At 52.5% G+C, this 19,118-nt stretch overlaps 1 protein-coding gene across 5 annotated transcripts; it reads left to right on the forward strand.

Moving 5' to 3' along the window:
* Positions 1 to 106: 106 nt before the first annotated feature.
* On the forward strand, positions 107 to 19,021 carry CSAD (cysteine sulfinic acid decarboxylase). Of its 5 annotated transcripts, XM_074979524.1 has the most exons (16): positions 1,581 to 1,613; positions 4,761 to 4,924; positions 6,666 to 6,813; positions 7,043 to 7,169; positions 7,631 to 7,721; positions 8,285 to 8,391; positions 10,639 to 10,754; positions 11,749 to 11,828; positions 13,251 to 13,305; positions 13,418 to 13,534; positions 14,064 to 14,128; positions 14,819 to 14,900; positions 15,557 to 15,756; positions 16,291 to 16,342; positions 17,329 to 17,418; positions 17,559 to 19,021. In XM_074979524.1, the coding sequence occupies exons 3-16, from the start codon at positions 6,691 to 6,693 to the stop codon at positions 17,730 to 17,732; spliced, it is 1,479 nt and encodes a 492-aa protein (XP_074835625.1). In that variant the 5' UTR covers positions 1,581 to 1,613; positions 4,761 to 4,924; positions 6,666 to 6,690; the 3' UTR covers positions 17,733 to 19,021. The 5 variants fall into 5 exon arrangements, with proteins under 5 accessions (XP_074835624.1, XP_074835625.1, XP_074835626.1 ...); XM_074979523.1 differs by lacking the exons at positions 1,581 to 1,613; positions 4,761 to 4,924 and adding an exon at positions 107 to 163; XM_074979525.1 differs by lacking the exon at positions 4,761 to 4,924 and having other exon boundaries at positions 1,592 to 1,613.
* The last annotated feature ends 97 nt before the right edge of the window (positions 19,022 to 19,118 follow it).

The raw sequence follows: 19,118 nt of genomic DNA on the forward strand, positions 1-19,118 counted from the left end.
GTACGGATGTGAGACATGGGTTATAATGAAAGATTCAAAGAGAAGGATATTGGCGTTCAAGAGAAGGTGTTATAGAAAGATCCTGAGAATAGGATGGATGCAGAAGGTCACCAATGAGGAATTATATGGAAAGATACAGTCGAAAGACAATCTACTGCAGAAGGTTATACAACAGAAGTTACAGCTATTTGGGCATATCTGCAGAATGAATGATGAGCAAAAACTCAAGATCCTGGTATTTGGCATAATGGATGATTTGAATAGGAGATGCACACCCCATACAGAATGGGTAGATGGTATAGTAGATTGGTGCAGAGCTAGTCTACAGAAACTCAGCCACTCTGCACTGGACAGGGAAAGATGGAAGGAAATAGTGAGGGAGGAATCGGACACCCATGGGTGCTGAGCCCATAGTTGATGAGGATGATAATGCAGGGGCTCTCCCTGGCCCCACCCGATATAAATCCTCAGGGGACTGGACTCTCCCTGGCCCTACCCCCCAATATACACACTCAAGTGGGTGGGGCTGTCCTTGCCCCCACCTCCAAATACACACCGGCGAGGGAGGGAGGGAGGGAGGGGCACTGTTCTGATCCTTCCCTCTGAAGCTTCTAGCATTGGCTGCTACTGGGAGACCACATGCTGGGCTAGATGTATCTTTGGTCTGACTGAGGATGGCTGTCTGTATAGGGTATCGCTTATGGGACTAAAGGAGATCCCTGTTATGCTAGGTACTCAACACAGACAAAATAAGCCCTGAGTGCAGCAGTGGGTGGGCCCATACCAGTCCCTGACGTTGCCTTCCATGGTCAGGAGGATGGACACACGTGAGCAGAAAGCAGTAGGCTGAGGCAAAGCATCCGGTGCTGCTGCCTATGCTGTACCGGCCAGGGATATCAAGCTGGTACACCAATCATCGTCAGCATCAATAACCGTGGGCTCAGCGCCCATTGGTGTCTGATGCCTCTCTCACTATTTCCTTCCATCTTTCCCTGTCCGGTGCAGAGTGGCTTAGTTTCTGTAGACCACCAATGATAAATTATTGACTATTTGTATTGCGAACAACAAGAAGTCTTGTGGCACCTTATAGACTAACAAGATATTTTGGAGCATAAGCCTTCATGGGCAAAGACCCGCTTCGGGTCTTTGCCCAGGAAAGCTTATGCTCCAAAATATCTGTTAGTCTATAAGGTGCCACAAGACTTCTTGTTGTTCTCGAAGCTACAGACTAACACGGCGACCTCTCTGATACTTGTATTGTGGTAGCACTCAGGAGCCCCGATCATGGTGCAGGATCCCTTTGCACTAGTGATGTACAAACCCAGAACAAAAAGGCAGTCCTTGTATCCCAGTTTTAAAAAATCATGCATCTCAGAGGGATTTTTGCCTACAGTTCCATGTGCATTAAAAAATCCCCCTCCTTAGGAAGAGACAGCTCAAGGACTCACTGTTCCGGGTTAATTCCCTGGCCTACAGACCCCTTTTAGTCAGTGCACACAGCCCCAAGTTTCAGAAGCAGTGGGGACCCTTAGTGGCAGTGAGCAGTAACTGCTGTCTTCATGGCTGCTACAATCATGTGACTTTTCCCAGCTTGCGGATCTGTGATGTCGCAGGTGAGGAATTCCCGGGTGGCTGAAAATAAAGCACGCCTATATTCTTGGTGTTGAAATCCAAGGCAGGGGTCTGCCCTTTTTTGTGCTGGCCAGTCCCGTGGTGATGCACATGGGCTAATTTCAGAGTGGGTTTGTGTGTTAGTCTGTTTCAGCAAAAACACATTTGTTTGGGCATATTTTATGGGCTGGGACCTGCTTTGTCAGATGTGTGTGGACTAATAGATGTAGCTAATTTCCCATTTGGATCCAGAGTTCAGGAATTGAGCAATGGTGTGGCCACATCTGGAGAATTGTGTCCAGTTTTGGGCCCCCTAGTATAGAAAGGATGTGGATGTGCTGGAGGAGGTTCAGCGGAGGGCAATGAAAATGATCAGGGGGCTGGAGCACATGACCTATAAGGAGAAGCTAAAGGATTTGGGTTTATTTAGTTTGCAGAAAAGAAGAGTGAGGGGTGATTTAGTAGCAGCCTTCAACTTCCTGAATGGGGCTCTGAAGAGGATGGAGAGAAATTTTCTCAATGGTGACAGACGGCAGAACAAGGAGAAATGGTCTGAAGTTACAGAGGGAGAGGTCTAGATTGTATATTAGGAAAAACTGCTTCACCAGGAGGGAGGTGAAGCACTAGAATGCATTACCGAGAGAGGTGGTGGAATCTCCATCCCTAGAGGTTTCTAAGTCCCGGTTTGACAAAGTCCTGGCTGGGATGTCTAAATTGCGGTTGATCCTGCTTGAAGCAGGGGGCTGGAGTAGATGACCTCCTGAGGTCCCTTCCAGCTCTAAGATTCTATGATTCTGTGATGTGCAGGCTGCAGTACAGAGTTCCTTTCTGCTCCCCTCTGCCCCCTCCTTTTAGGGGTACATAGTCAGAAAGTGGATAGCAGACTGCTGGGCAAAGCCTATTTGGAAGGTAGGTGGATTTGCATGAATTAGGGGTGGTTTCCAGGAGCTGAGTATATCTGCAAAAGAGGGATGTTCATTCTTGCAGGTAGAGGAGATTCTTCTTTAAACCCTTGGACTCTGCATGGAGCATAAGTCATCTACAAGTCTCCTCCACGTCTCTCTGTCTGGGGACAAAAATCAGGAGATTACCGTGGCATAATAAAGATGGGTTTGAAAGGTGAAGATTTAATAGTTCACAGTGCAAGGTGTCATCTTCCCCAGGGACAGGCTCTGTGTGACTCAGATCCCTCTCTGCCCTTCAGTTGCTTTTCAGAACTTGTAGTTGTCCTGCTCCTTACCGTCCTCAGCTCTGATGTTAAACAAGAGCGGTACTTATTTTAACAAAGAGGGGAGGAGTAGCTGCGTGGCACAGAACATGACTGGGGCTTGTACTCTGAAATCCCTTTTGTACTATTGAAAATATCTCCCTCAAGGAGCCAGTGGTGCTGCCAGTTTGCACCATTTTAGCTGAAGTCTGACAATGTTTGGTCCTTCAGAATCCCAGGATGAGAAGAGAATCTCAGCGATAATTTTTTTAGCCTCATGGTTGCAAAGTGTGTGAAACTGAAGCCAAATGAAAAAGCAGTCAAGTAGCCCTTTAAAGACTAACAAAATTATTTATTAGGCGAGTTTTCGTGGGACAGACCCACTTCTTCAGACCAAGGGGTGAATTAGGGGTGGGTCTGAAGAAGTGGGTTGCACCAAGGTCTGAAGAAGTGGGTCTGTCCCACGAAAGCTTGCCTAATAAATTATTTTGCTAGTCTTTAAAGGGCTACTTGACTGCTTTTTTGCTTTGATAGTATATAAACTAACACGGCTCCTTCTCTGTTACTGTGAAACCAAATGCTCTCAAGATGGGGGGCGAGATTTGGGCCTGAGTGAGCCAAATACTGAGCTGAACCAAAGGGACCAGACTGAGCAAGCCAGAGTTCAGCAGCCCTGAATGTGGAGGTCAGGTCATATTTTGCAGATCAGGTCCACAGACTAAGAGCTGTCGTGTGCAAGGAGGACCTGGGGCACAATCGTCCTCCCTATCTTTATGGCTAATTAGGCGTGGAGGCTTGAATCTTTGCCTTTTGTAACCTGGCGATTCAGCCTGTGAGAGGTTGAATCTCAGTGATATACAGTCTTCTCTTGAGCGGAGTTTTGTATTCGTTATGCTAAAAATTGCTGGACTTTCCAGTGGCAAAATGAACAGTTCCTAAATTTAAATCCACAACAAATGGAAATGAGTCTTCAGGCAGGGCTTAGCCAGCCTGGGCCTTTTCCAGGCACAGCGGTCGTGCCTGGATTTGAAGGAGGCGTGGATGGGTTTTATATCCAGCAATAACATTTATAGCTTGGCAAAGTCCTAGAAGAGTAAGTACCTCACGTGTTGCAGTGTGAGACTGGCACATAATTTTTTGTTATGGCCTGTGTACACCCTTGCCAATCAGTCAGGTGCGTGATGGGTTATTGTAACTTTTCTTTGAAGTAGCTGCTGCTGGCTGGATTCGAGAGTCCAGACTGGCCAAACCAGTCATTTGAGCCACAGCGGCAAATCCTCTGCCAGGTCTGGTTTATTCCAGTTCTGCACTGGGGGTTGCGCAGTTTGTGTCGGCTGCAGGATGCGCAGAGCGGGAAAAAGGCAGAAATCCGAGCATGTCAGTGAAGAAATCGCACTTCATTGGGTGTCAGAAATTGGCGCAAGCAGGGAGGTAGCGCTGATCTGGCTCTCAGTGAGCATGTGTGACTCGCACTGAGCTAGTGTGCGCAGCTGAGCTGGGGGGTATATTTCTGATTTGTATTAAAGGCCCTGCTCAGGGCTGGCACCCCATTATATAAGGTATAAACAGGTCGTAAATGCTGTCCCTGTCCAAAGCGTGTGCCCGTCTGAACAGACGCAGCTGGGAGAAAGGAAGCTGCATCCTCCTCATTTTACAGATGGGAAACTGAGGCACACATTGCTTCATGTAATTTGCTGCCACTCACCCAGGGAATCGGTGGTAGCACTAAGACTTGAGCTCAGCTCTCCTAAAGCTCAGATCAGACTTTTAATCACATGACCAGCCTTTCGCTTGTTGCAGGGGGCAAAAGTTAATGTTTGGGGATGGGGTGCTCTCTCTTGCATCCCTGATTAATTGCTTTTCCTGCTGCATACAAGTAAGTCTTCTCCTGCCCGTCCCTTGTTCTCTAAAGCAGTCTCCGCTCTCTGCATTTCCTCTTAAGTTGGTGCCTTCCATGAGGGGAAGTGTGAAGTTGCCTGTTCTTGCACCTCCTCTGGCAGCTGGGTGAGGTGCTGCACCCTAGGACTTGTAGTCCCTGCTAGCCACACCTCTGCAGAGAACTTTGGCCAGAGCTGCTTAGTTCATTTCACCTCCAGGAGCTGGCAGGTAAGGAGCTGCAGGCTCTCTCCTGTGCCTGAACCATGGGAAAAGGAAGTTGGGGGTGGGGTGAGGCTGGGGCTGGGGCTGGGGCGGGGGGAAGAATTAAAATCCTCATAAAGCTCCCATCTGTAGCTGGGTACCTTTCGCCTTTCCATGAGCACCGAGTGATCCATGTGCCATGTGAGTGAAGTCGGTAATGTCTCAACATGTCTCTGGCCTGGGCTGTCCCTGCCATTTCTCTGGCAAACAGCATTTAGTACATAGACGCATCTCAGAGGCTGCCTTTTTGCACTGGGCCCAGCAGGGCGCTAAGTGACTTTCACTCTGTTAGTGCCTCACAGATAGAAAACCTCTGGGAAGAGCTGCTGCACTTAGTGATTTATCAACAGACCATGTTCCTTTGTACTTTGGCCCTGAGATTTGGGCACAGATCTCACAGGACTGGAGAGGTAACAAGACCCTGGGTGGCTTTTCACCAGCGGCTGGTGGGGAGGTAAGTGGGCTCCCATGCAGGAGAACTCAGGCCAGTTGTTCTCAGAGCTGCTTAAAACTGCAAAGAAGAGTTCTGGACTGATTTTGGGATCAGACAGAGGCATGCGTAGAGGGTGACTGTGGCACAGAGCTTTTGTAGGGGGCAGGTGTCAGGTTTTCACTCACAGAGGAGGGGTTTCACAGCAGAGATGGGTGTCATGTGGCACAGAAGGAGATGATGTCCTGGGTAGGCTACTGTGGGGCTGAATTCGCTGTCTGCCAAGCTGACCATTATTGTCCTGTTGTCTCCTGGTACTCCTCTAGCTGTCTGGCTGCATCCGTCTGTTGTTTCATGTCTTCTACTCAGCCTGGGAGCTCTTTGGGCCAGGGCCCATCCTGTTAGTGTTTGTACAGCGCCTGGCGTGGTGGGGGTCTGGGTCAGGACTGGGGCTCTGAAACAATACCACAGTCCAATTTTTTCAATTATTCGCCAAGAATAAGGGGCTGTGAGGGGGATCTCCCTGGCGGAGGCGAGGCCACTGCCTTATGCGGTGCAGAGGCTGCAGGAGGCGGAAGAAATGGAAGATAAGATGGTGTAGGAGTAACCGCCCTGGGACTTCTGGAGCTTAGTGCAGGAGGCTGCACAGTGTGAGCTAAAAGCCAGCTGACTCTCAGCCAAGGCTGTAGAGGAGACTCATTCTTCCTCTGTCTTCAGTGCCCCTACGTGGGACAGTGAACCACACCCAGTAAATGTGCGGATTACACAGCACCTCACAGAGAAGTCATGTGAAGCTCTGGGAGAAGGTGAATGACCCTTGGTTCCAAGTTCTTTGTACTAATGTTCCTTGGCCCATAACCCCCTAAGAGTTTGTGGCCCCCGATCTGTGGAGGCCCGTCCTCCCACATAAAGAGGAAGGCTGCAGATTCCTCACCTTTGGGTGCAGAATCTGGCATCTGGGCTGTCCATGTTGCCTGGACAGGGATGGTCAGTGCTGGGTTGCGTCTGCAGGTGACCAAGTCCTACAGCAAGGGGTGGTCATTCCAGAGAGGTCCATGTTACCCACCCGCTGTGGACTACGTAGGAGGTAGGGTCGTCTGTGACTCCCGCTGCCCTTGGGACTGGAGGAGGCTGTGAATAGGGAAAGCTTCTGAATTGCAGGTGTGGTGTCCCAAGCTCCCATGACTCAGGGCTTCGTGCTTCTCTCCCAAAAAAGTGTTTGTCTCCATCTGTGGCCGGCTGCAGAGTCACAGGCCTCTGGTGTGTTCTGATGTACAGGGCATGCTCAGGGAAACAGCCAACAATGTCTGAAGACCCTCTGTGCAACCCTGCCCTGGATATGGCGGCTGGCGAGGAGTTGCTGCAGGAAGCTTTCCAGATCATCCTGGAAGAAGCTGTCCGGAAAGGGACGGATGTCACAGAAAAGGTGGGGTCTGGAGTTCAGGGAGCCTGTGCAGCCCAGGAGGCTGGAGCGAAGCTCTCCCTTGTTCCAGCAGATAACCTATGACTGGCCCTTCTTCACTATGGCTCAGGGAGGGCATTTGCCCTCTGACCACAAAGGCGCTTTTCTAAGCTGAGTTGCTGCCAGTGGTGATCACTGGCTCGCTCCCTGTGCGCTTTCCCCAGCCTGCTGTGGTTTGTCTCCGTCCCTTCAGGTCTGTGACTGGAGGGAGCCCCACGACCTGCAGAAACTCCTGGACCTGGAGCTGAGGAGCAGCGGGGTGCCGCGGCAGAGGGTGCTGGAGCACTGCCGGGATGTCATCCGCTACAGCGTGAAAACATGTAGGTGATGTGAGACTCCGATGGCTGGGCCTGGTGCTGCCCGTGGAGGGGATCCCTTGCCTCCCACTGGCTGGCTGGTGGGTGCATCAGAGGGAGAACAAGACTCGCCCTCTGCTGAGCGGGGCCTGACCGCGAGTTTAGAACTGCACCTGCCAGGGACATCAGCACAGCTGTGTCGTAGATGTCGCTGGAGCCCAGACACGTGTACCTGGCTCTCATCCTCTAGCAGGGTGACAGAGAAGGTAACAGCTTTAACACTGCTACAACTCATGCAGAGTCTCCTTTAGCTCGACTGGGAGGGGCTGTGTTTGTGGAAGTACAGGTCCTGGGGGCCGCCCAGTGTAGGGAAGAGCTGGTGACAGCTGTCTGCTGATGTTACATCGCATCTAGCAGGTTTAGCGAGGAGGCCACACGCTCTGTTTGCTGGTGTTAAACTCTCCCTCTCTCTCTCCCCTGCCCAGGTCACCCTCGTTTCTTTAACCAGCTCTTTTCGGGGCTGGATCCTCATGCCCTGGCAGGACGAATGATCACAGAGACGCTCAACACCAGCCAGTATGTCCTTGCCATCTCCCTGTCTCAGAGCATACTAGGGAGCTGCCCCGGGAGGCAGCGTCTCGCTGCGGGTGGGGGAGAGCCATAGCGAAGGGGCCAGGGAAGTGAGAAGGCCAGGGCAGTTTGCTGCTGAAAGACAGGGAGGGCTGGGTGAAATGTACAAGGTGGGGGACGTTCTGGACTTTATTCTGCTCCAGTGTTCCCACGGGCTGTAGCGTGTTTCCTTAGATGTAATGGGAAGGTGGCTATCCTGGGGGAGAAAGGCAAACAGCACCACCAAAGCTGGTGTAACGTGGGCACAGGGGGTGTACGGGCTCCCAAGCACTCCTGCTAGTCCCCCTTCATCTTTACCTGCAACCCCCCCAGGCTCCTCCCACAGCTCTGCCCCCCTCAATCCCGACCCACAACCCGCTCTCCTGTTCCACACCTAGGTGCTCTGAAGTCAGGGCTTCCAGCTAGTCTGCATTCTGCAATATGGACCAGCACTGCCACATGTGTCCCAGGCATGCTCCCTCCCCCAATGGGCGGGTCCTCACTGAGGTGTGTCTCTGTGTGTGTCCCAGGTACACCTATGAGGTCGCCCCTGTGTTCATGCTGATGGAGGATGTGGTGCTGATGAAGCTACGGGAGCTGATTGGCTGGAGCAGTGGAGATGGAATATTCTGCCCAGGTGTGTGAGGCTGGTGTACTGCCAGGGGCATCCAGGGCATCACAGCCCTTTCCTGAACCGGGCTTCCTGCTGGGACCTTCCTTTCCCATTGTCCATCTGGTTTATATCCGTCCCCCTGGATCCAAAGTGAAGGTGCAGGCCCAGACTCCCAGCTCGGCTCAATTGAGGTAGCTCCATGGATGTTGATCCAGCTGCACTGGTTTCCCTAAGATCTGATCCATGCACAGCACAGCACTGCCTGAGTCCTGCAGGGCAAGAAGATCCCTGAGAGAGGTGTGTGAGCACATTAGTGACAGAGGCTCTCCCCTCACCCTCCCACCCCCTAGTTCCTGTCACACAGACAGAGAGAAAAGACAATGCCACATTTATGGCAGTGAGTTGCCAGCAAACACAATTCCAACTTCCTTCCTACTGCTTCCTGTTTGACCTCAGCCTATAGGGGAAAACCTGAGTTCTGCTTAGCTATTCCTTAGCCAGTCATTTTAATATGTTTTACTCACCAACCCAAATATATTGTAACATAATTGTGTAACCCAGTGGTTCCCAACCTTTTCACTAGTGCAAACGCCAACCACCCCCCAACCTGTTCCCAGACCTCCAACCGCCCCGCAGACCATTCCTGGACTCCCATCAGAGCCGCATCTAGATGGTCTATACACTTCATTAAATGAGAAAGGAAACCACAACATAGATTTCTGGACAGCAATTCATAACGTTATCAGAAGATAGTTCATTTAAAAATAACGGGAAGTCCTGTGGCACCTTATAGACTAACAGATATTTTGGAGCGTAAGCTTTTGTGGGCAAAGACCCGCTTCGTCAGATGCATTGGCCGATGTAGATGCATTTAAAAATCATAATTGATTGTAACTTCGCAATTTATTTAAAACTTATTTTCTACGATCACTTTTATTTATCTTTTATTGTTTTCACGGACCCCTTGCAATATCCTCATCCGTGGACCCCAGGTTGGGAACCTCTGGTCAAACCAATTATATCCCACCACCTTTATTAATTTACGCCTAGCAAAATTAATTACGCAGCAGACAAACAATTAAAAACAAGATGGACCCCAGCCAGATTAGCACTAGAAAAAGGGGCACAAAACAATCAAGAAATAAGGGTTTCACAACCAACAGTATTGATATGTGAGTTCTTGCCAGACCCAAAGTCATCAACGCTCCAAAGCTAAGTTTTGTTTAACTATTCTGGGCTCTCTCCCGTATCTGGAGGTGTCAGGTTGACTCGTCTTCTGAACAGCCCACTTTTGCATTATTTCATCCTGATGGGTTTGAACTGTGAGGATGCTGCTTAGTCAAATGACCAGGCCTCAGACCATCGCCATAAGAGAAGGCCTATACGCAGGCAGACCTGTGGTTTTAATTCTTTTTTTTGTACCCCTGTAACTAAGTAATACACCTAAATTCTTAAAGGATAAACCGGTGGTGTTCAACATGCTAGCCACACATGGCTGGTTGGCTGGTTGAGTGTGGCTAGTTGGCTTGAACAATAAATATAGTTTCAGAACAACGTGGCTCGTTGGCTATAGCACTAGCTGCCGAACTGGCTGGCTGCGAGGGCTATGGGCCGTTACAGGCAGGGCTGAATCTCTGTAGTCTAACAGCTGCCACCATGGCGGGCTGGGGGCACGCTCAGCCCTTGGCACACACATCTGGGTCTCCAGCTGGACTCAGCCTGCCCCGCAGTTTGCCTTTGCGGTTCCCTTAAACAATAATAACAGCACCTGTGGCTGAAGCTTTCTCCTGAGCTTGGCTTTTCCGTAGTGCTTTGCTGCAGGACAGCCCCTGATCTTTACCTTTCGCTCCCTCTGCCTCAGAGGGACCCTCCAAGCCCTTTTATGTCCTGGGTTAGACCAGACAGGGCCTCCCTTGCAGAAGGAGGCAGGAGAAATACCTGCCTCTCTCTGTGGGGTTCTGGCACCCGGGGCAAGGGTGAATCAGCAAACGAGCCCTGCCCTCTGATGCAGCGTCCTAGAACCTGGCACTCCAGCTGCCTGGGACTTCCTCTCGGCAGCGCTGGGTCAGTCGGAGCACCCTGCCACCATGGGTGGTAGCTCAGACTCCACCAGGGACAGGTGCTCAGTGCAGTGATTGAATCCTGCTCAGGGAAGCTCCCTCCCTCTCCCACCCCCCAAGCTGTCTTTGTTCTTGCCCCAGCCTGCCCTGAAGCACGCGGGGCATGTGGGCGACCGGTTGGCCCTGATCTCTCGGGTTCGCTTGCCTGCAGGAGGCTCCCTCTCCAACATTTTCGCCATGAACGTGGCCCGGTATCGGCGCTTCCCGGACTGCAAGCGGACGGGCCTCTGGTCACTGCCGAGGCTGGCGCTGTTTACATCTCAAGAGGTGCAGTTGGGGGCGTCCCCTTCACTAGCCGTGACTGGAGCATGGGGAGAGGGGGCTGGTCTGGGCTCCCCTGAACGAAGGAGCGCTGCAGTGTCTACTCCTTGGAGCCCCAGATCCGCAGATTGTGATCCACTCGGCTTAACCCGTCCTGGGTGCCATCCTTCTCCCTGGTTTGCCTGGCATGCCACTCACACGTGGCCCAGCAGAAGGGGTGGCGGCTGTCGGGTCCTTCTCAAACAGGAACCATTGCATTGTGCAACAGAGTTAGGCCAAGGGGGTGAACCAGAGTATTCCGGGTTGCCAGGCCTGAGGGTCACTGTCCGCCCCACCCTGGGAAGGTGTCCCAAGGTGGGATTCAGCCAGATCGCAGAGCAGCCGGAGAGGTGTTGTGGGAGGAGCAGAGGGTTGGGGCAAGGGTTCAGCTTGGGGGCATGAACAGGGGGCTTCTTGGTGTAGCGTTTTCTGCTAGTTTGGACTTGGTCAAAAATCCCGTAAATGTCGTCCTCCGTCTAATCCCTTCGAACGGGCCTCTTCCTGGAGTACCGGTGAGCTCCTTCCATCAGCTCTCCAGCCACCCCGTTCGGGGCTGAAGGATCACAGACTGCACAATACAGGACAAAGGGGGGCACTCAGTTACGCAGCCCTGACTCCCAGCTCTCTACTACGAGTCCTCCTACAGCCAGGAGAAAATCCTGATTCCCCGTCACCCGTTGCGATAACCACTAGATCCCACTCCCCTCCCAGAGCTAGGAAAAGAACACAGGAGGGTGAAATCAATAGGGTAGCAGTGAGCAAGGCAGAATGCCTGTGGCTGCTCCCTGTTTGGTTTGTTACCCTTTATAATTAGCTATTTCTTTATTAAGGGCGTGTCTGACGCCCCTGGACAGTCTGCATTTTCAGCGTGCGTAGATCCCGTTGTTTGCCCTGCAGTTGTCCGGGACCGGACCCTGCAAGGAGTAGGTGCTGATTCCCTCCCTTCTGCCTTCTCCCACAGAGCCACTACTCCATCCAGAAGGGGGCAGCTTTCCTGGGACTTGGCACAGACAATGTCTACCTGGTCAGCGTGGATGAGAGGTGAGAGACCTCGTGCTCCCAGCGTGGGAGTGTTTGGGGACCGGCCCTGATTCCACTGGGCTGAGCATGTCTCTTTCGTGTCCTACATCTCCGCCTCCTGGCCAAATCTGGTACTACAGCCACTGGACACCCCAGCGATCGGTCTCAGTGTCTGTCTACACAGCAGCATTATTCCGACATAAGCTATTCCAGAGGCGATATTCTGGAGTAGGTTATTTTGAAATAATGCTACAAAATGCTGTTTTGAAATACAACGTCTGCACACGTAGAGCCTATTTCAAAACAGAGCCATTGGATGCCCTAGGTCTTACTTCGAAAAGGTGCTGTTCCCTCTCCAGACGGCCCTTCGTCCGAAACAGGCACTTTTCCTTGTGCAGTGAGGTTTACCTATTGCAAAATAAGCCAACTGCTATTTCAAGATTATTTCGAAATAGCAGTTGTGTTGTGCAGACGCTAGGAGAGTTATTTGGAAATAACGGCTGTTCTTTCAAAATAACTTTGCTGGGTTGACCTACCCTCAGAGGGGTAGCCATGGTAGGCTGTAGCTTCACCAAAAAAAAATCAAAATATTAAAAATTAACAAGCAGTCCTGTAGCATCCTAAGGACTAATGATTTTATTTGTTAGGGAACGAGCTTTCGTGGGTAAGACCCACTTCCTTGGACTATGGAGCAAACATGAGAATACAGGGTATACATATAGGCTGGGTCTACACAAGTCCCTTCCTTTTGAAAGGGGCATGTTAATGAGCGGGTTTGAAAGATGCGAGTGGGGAGCTGCAATGAATATGCAGCACCTCATTAGCATAATGGCAGCCGCAGCGATTCAAAAGTTCGGCTTTTCAAATCGCGCGCCGCCCGTGGAGATGGGACCTTCCGAAAGGACCCCTCCAGTTTTCGAAAGCCCTAAGGGCTTTCGAAAACTGGGTGGGGGGGTCCTTTCGGAAGGTTCCGTCTTCACAGGCGGCGCGTGATTCGAAAAGCCACACTTTCGGATCACTGCGGCCGCCATTATGCTAATGAGGCGCTGCATATTCATTGCAGCGCCTCATTAGCATCTTTCAAACCTGCTCATTAACATGCCTCTTTCGAAAGGAAGGGGCTCGTGTAGACACAGAAGTAGCAGGGAGTGGGTGGGTGGGAGTCATCTATCATTAATAAGACATGTGCAAAGAGTAAATTAAGCTGCTCCAGCCACGCTCCCAGTAGCATCACCTCATGGGGTCTCCCATAAGCTGTTGCTCTTACACGAGTCCCACAGCTCTTACATGAGTCCTGTCAGCAACTCTTGCTGGGCTAAGCAGGGTAGCTACGAGCTCCCCCGATGCTTCCCTTCAGCCACCTGCACGGACTTGGGTAGAAGATTCTATCTCTGTTCCCCGCATGGAGTTGGCCCCGGGGATAACTTGTCCTCTCGTCCTCAGGGGGAAAATGATACCCGCAGATCTGGAGAACCAGATCAACAAGGCAAAATCGGAGGTGAGTTTGGGGCGTGGGGTGGGGGTCTGATCTGCAGGGCAGGGAGCAGTTTGCTAGGATAGCCTCCGCCCTGTAACCCCACAGCCGACCCACTGCCCCTCTTCGCTTGCAGGGCGCATGTCCTTTCTTCGTCAACGCCACCTGCGGCACCACCGTGCTGGGAGCCTTCGACCCGCTGGTGGACGTGGCGGATGTGTGCAAACGCCACGGGGCCTGGTTTCACGTGGACGTGAGTCCCCCAGGGAGGGCGAGGCAGGGAGACGTGTCCAGGGAGCTAGAAACAAAGCCTCACTAGTGTTCTGCAGTGCGAGTAACACCTCTAGAGCAGGGCTGACGCTGAGGTGAGCGGAGTGGTCTGCAGGGCGCAGGCCAGCCGCGTGATGCAGTGCTGCTAGTCCTCCAGTGCTTTCCCACAACCCCCTGGGCCACTTGGACAGTAGGCTTTTCATGGCGTCTCTCTGGCCAGACCGGAAGTCACCTGCCAGTTTATATCAACTAATTTGGTGCTGGAACCAATGGCTGTGTTCCTCCAGCTCTAGCGTCCTTGCTCCATATGCGCTGGGCCTGATGCAAAACCCAGCCTGGAGGCTCAGGCTGTCCCCCAAAGCAGGGGATTGGAGCCCTCCCAGTGAGCAGAGGGGCCCTAGGCTGGGCTAGAGGTGGCTGTCTTGATTCAGGGACCCCTTTGGTTGCGGGTGCAGCCTGCCCCAGTCTCAGCAGATTTGGCTTTGCTGTCTCTCCTTGCTCCTCCTTGGCAGGCTGCGTGGGGCGGGAGTGCTCTGCTGTCCAGAAAACACAGACACCTCCTGGATGGGATAGAGAGGTGGGTGTTGGCCCCGGACCTGGGGGGTGTGGTGGGGAGGGACAGGATTAAATGCTGCGCTCCTAGCTTTGTGGGGGGTGTGGAAGTCAGAGCCTGGGAGGTCAGGTGGGATCAGGGTGAAGGACTTCGGACGTGCTGAGAACACTGACAGAGCTGGACGATCCCCCTCGCACCACGTGAGCCTGGCCAATGCAGCATGGGCCGCCTGGGCCGTACAGCCCTGGAATTAGCACAGTGTGGGATCCGGGTCAGTGTGTGCAGCTCTGCTCCTGCCAGAAGATACCCCATTCCGTACACCTCCACAGTGGGGCCACCAGCCACTGCAGGCCTGGGGGAGCCTGGTGCCATGTCCCTGAAGGGGTGGAGCCTTGAGTGGAAAGGGCAGGGCCAAGGGAAGTGAGCCCTTAGCACTGCCCAGAGCATGATGCTGCCCCCAGAAGCTGCACAGAGCAATGGCCCCATGGTGTTTCAAAGGGGCCTGGTGCTCCCAGCCATGCTGCTGCTACTCTGGGCCCCTTTGAAATACTGGACCCCTATGCAATTGTCCCCCTTCCCCCACCCCCCGTTGGCAGGTCTCCAGCAGCTGCCCCCCCGCCAACCCCCTGCACCCACAGTCTTCCTTGTGCACCCCAGCTCTTTCCCTGGCTCAGCTGACATTGGTGTCTCACTGCGTCTCACTTTCCCTGGCAGGGCGGATTCGGTGGCTTGGAACCCCCACAAGATGCTGATGACGGGTTTGCAGTGCTCCGCGTTCCTGCTGCGTGACAGCTCCGTACGTCTGCACCCCTGTCCCTCCCGCCACCCCCCGCGCAGAGGCCGGTGGGTGTAACCCTGCTGCGATGAATGCAGCTTGTGTGCTCTTCCCTCCTGGGAATCCCGTAGCAGAGAACTTCCCCCCAGCCAATAATCCTGTAAAGCTTCCTGCAGCACCCCCTGCTGGGAGACACCACACCGGAGGGGCTGTAAGCCCCGCCCCCCCCATGGCCAGTAGTCTTGCCCTTAGTGTTCCCTGTAAGCTGAGCACTAGGGTGGCCTCCCAGGAGAGATTCAGATGCTGCCCAGCTGGTTCGCAGAGCGCCCCAGCCTGGTTTTGCATTTGCGCTGGTGGTGTGCGTCGGCGCACGTAACAAAATGTATTCCCCACATGGATGGACAGAATGAGAGGGAATATTGGTTGCCCGACTCCTTACAGCTCCCCTGGCTGGAGGAGGGTAAGACTGGAGCAGCTGGGAGCTCCCCTACATGCCAGCCAGCCCACCCACCCTACTCCCTCTGGCACCGCCTGCTGGGCATCGCTGCAAGTGGCATTTCTGCAAACATCTAGATTCCCTACCCCCAGGCTCTTGCAGGTCTTCACAGGGCCCGTTTTGTCCCCGCGGCCCTGATCCTAACAGGCTGATGTGTTTGTTGGACCCCGTCCCCCTACAGGGCTTGCTGCAGCAGTGCCACAGCGCCAAGGCCACCTACCTCTTCCAGACCGACAAGTTCTACGACAGGGCCTATGACACGGGAGACAAGACAATCCAGTGCGGCCGCAGGGTGGACTGCCTCAAGCTGTGGCTGATGTGGAAGGCTAATGGGACTGAGGGGCTGGAGAAGCGAGTGGACAGGGCCTTCGAGTTCACTAGGTGAAGTGGGGAAGGATCCTGGAGTACCACGAGAGGCACAGGAGTGATACCTCCTGGGCCTCACGCATGGATGGTGTTGGGCTCTGCCCTTGTTTGATGACCACTACCCGCTTTTATTTCACTCCAGCAGTGGCTGCACTTGCAGTCCTCTTTCGAAAGAGGCATGGAAATGACTGAACTCAAAAATGCAAATAAAGCGCAGATTTACATATCTCATTTGCGTGTTCTTTCCAAAGGGCTTCTTTCGAAAAGAAGCAGTGTAGACATGGCTCTTTGGAAAGCAAACCCCATCTTCAAAAGGCACCTGCTTCCCATAAAAAAAGGGAAGAAGGGTTCTTTGGAACATGGAGTTTACTTTTGAAAGAGCCACGTCTACACTGCTTTTCTTCTTTTGGAAGAATATTCAAATGAGGTGCCAGATATGCAAATCTGCACTTTATTTGCATTTTCAATCTCCCTCATTTGCATGCCTCTTTCAAAAGAGGAAAGCAAGTGTCGTTGCAGCCTCAGATCTGTGCTCTCTCCATCCTTTAGGTACCTGACTGCTGTGATTAAGGAAAGAGAAGGGTTCCAGCTGGTGATAGAGGTATGGGCCTCAAGTGCAGCCCTTGCCACCTTGCTGTGGAGTGTGCCCATTTTCCAAGGGATTGGGGGAGAATTTACCATGTGTTCCCAAAGCCCCTGCAGGGGGGCCTCCTTTCTCCCTTTATTCACCTGCCAGGAAGACCCCAGCTGAAGGACTGTGTTCAGTTTTGAGCACAACATTTCAGAAAGGAGGTGGGGAAATTGGAGCGGGGCCAGAGAAGAGCAACAAAAACGATTAACGGTCTCAAAGACACGAGAAGATGGAAGGAACTGGGTTTGTTTAGTATGAAACAGAGGTGGCTGAGAGGGGACATGCCAGCAGCTCTCAAGTAGCTACAAGGGTGTTGGAAGGAAAAAAATATTCTCCATAGCCTCTGAGGCTAGGACAAGGAGCAATGGGCTTAAATGGCAGCAAGGGAGGTTTAGGTTGGACATTAGAAAAAAATGCCCTGTCACAGTAGTTAAGCACTGGAATAAATTGCCCACGGTGGTTGTAGAATCGCCGTCACTGGAGATATTGTAGGACAGGTTGGATAAATACCCCGTGGGCATGATCTAGATGGTGCTGGGTTCTGCCAGGAGGGCAGGGGACTGGATTTGACGACCTCGTGAGGTTCCCTCTCAAGTCTAATGTTCTACGGTCACACTGATGGCCCCTCAGCTACAAGGGTGGGGCATCTGTGCCCCCCCGAGAGATGCTTTAATTCCAAAATTCCTTGTCATCATCTGAGTGCAGCACACACCCACCCCGGGGGTGGGTGGGTTGCAGCTATTTAACCTTGTGCTGTGAGTTCATTAGCAATGCCACCCAATCCCAGTGCATGTGCCTAGAGCCAAGAGCAAGCGGGGGGTCATGCTTGGGCCCTGCATCTCCATGACTGAAGTCTCAGGCTGCCGTTCTGGACTCTCCAGCAGCCCAGCTGCAAAGAGGTGGTGCTTGGGCTCTTTCTGTACAGTGACACGCCCCCCTCACTTTGCCTCCCCCAGCCCGAGTTCATCAATACGTGTTTCTGGTTTGTGCCACCCAGCCTCCGGGGCAAGCAGGGCTGTGCCGATTACTGGGAGCAACTGGGAAAGGTGAGCAGGGGGATATGGGGAGGTCAGGGTGGGGGTCTCTGCTACAGCCCTGGAGAAGGGTTACAAGCTCTTACAACAGCTGACGACCTGGGTGGCTGTGTGCTTCACTGATGCTGAGCACTGTGTGCTGCTCTGACTAGGTGGCTCCAGCTATCAAGGAGCGGATGATGAAGAAAGGGTCCATGATGGTGGGCTACCAACCCCTTGGCAGCAGGGTCAACTTCTTCCGCCAGGTCGTCACAAATCCCGCAGTCACCAAGCAGGACTTGGACTTTTTCCTGGATGAGATCGAGAGACTAGGCAAAGACTTGTAGGGATCCTGGATCCCCACAACTTCCTGGTCGGGCTCCCCAGGATAGCGAGACATCACATCCACTCCTGCTCGTGGAACATTTCTCCCCACCCACTGCTGCGCTAACCTATTTCACCAGCCTCCCCTTGCAATGTTACCAGTCTGCTCCTCCCATGTCATACTGGACTTGCCCTCATTAGGAAGAAGTTTGCAAGATGATCTTGAGACCTGTGAGCTTGGAAGCTCATGCTCCAGGCAGCTTGTAACCTTACCCGCTGCTCCAGAGAACTGGTAATACCATATATAGCAGGAGGTAGAGCACAAATTGCCAGGGAACAGTCTTGGCTTCTATGCCCAACTCACTCAGGCCAGGTCTATGTTAAGACGTGAAAGCTGATTTCAGATACGCAAATCAACTTGTGCAACTGTCTTCCCCTTACTCCACGAGTCACTGCTGTCCCTCAGACAAAGGCAGGGCACATCTTTAGCGTACTCAAGTACCCCAAAGTGAAAGCAGCTGCACTTTTACTCAAGTAACCTTCTGGATACTTTCCCCACCTCCGGCACACAGACCCACACTGTTCCCCAACACAAGGCCCTGCCCAGAATACCACTAGCACACAGTGCCTTCCCCACTGACATGGCCCTGGTACTGCATCCCAGCCTCACGACAGTGGTGCATCAGCCAGGCAGAGATGTCCCTATAATAGAGGGCAGTGGAGCTAGAGTAGCCCAACACGCCCCCCGCCGGCTTTTCCCCAGCTGCTGCACAGTCCATAGGGGCCCTATATAGCTCAGTACTTACCAGCAAAGTACTGCCTGTGACTATTTTGCTAACTCAGGACCCATCCTGCCCCAGGAGCATTGGGCGTTGACTAGGGTTCTCTGCTTGGTATCCCCCTCCGGTTCCCTCATTTTGAACCTTTGACCTTCACACCCATCCCTGTTTTTCTCTTTAGTTGTCCCCCTGTAGTATTTGGGGCCCATGTTTTACTGGATCCCCCTCTTGAGAGGGACCTTTTAGTTGTGGGTAGGCTGTGCCCACCCCCTCCCTTGGTCCTCAGTAGGACCCATCCTGCCCCACAAGACCCATTCCAAGCCACTCCTGCAGTGCTTCTTGCATTTTTATCCTGCTCCTACCTGCAAAAACCCTAGGTCCCATAAAATGCGCAAGAGACAGACTCTCCAAGCTACTAATAAAAAGCAAACAAGCAATAGGCCATTTATATGTAAAAACAGAATTCAGATAATTTGTATACCACTAAAATAAAACTTACCTTGCTTAAATCATGTAAAAAACCCCCTATTTTCACTATTATAGACGTAACATCTCTCTATACCTGGCTTAAATTTAAGTATGAAAACCTTTATTTAAAAAAAACTTGATTTATATTCCTGAAGTTGTTTG

Source organism: Carettochelys insculpta, chromosome 29 (assembly GCF_033958435.1).
Source record: "Carettochelys insculpta isolate YL-2023 chromosome 29, ASM3395843v1, whole genome shotgun sequence".
NCBI lineage: Eukaryota > Metazoa > Chordata > Testudines > Carettochelyidae > Carettochelys > Carettochelys insculpta.

What these genes read in the sequence shown, in the direction of transcription:
- CSAD (XM_074979523.1), top strand. Translation starts at nt 114, where the DNA reads ATGAGGAATTATATGGAAAGATACAGTCGAAAGACAATCTACTGCAGA. An exon ending in GAGACGCTCAACACCAGCCA is followed by an intron (nt 7,722 to 8,284) that starts GTATGTCCTTGC and finishes TGTGTGTCCCAG; the next exon opens with GTACACCTATGAGGTCGCCC. An exon ending in TCAACAAGGCAAAATCGGAG is followed by an intron (nt 13,306 to 13,417) that starts GTGAGTTTGGGG and finishes CTTCGCTTGCAG; the next exon opens with GGCGCATGTCCTTTCTTCGT.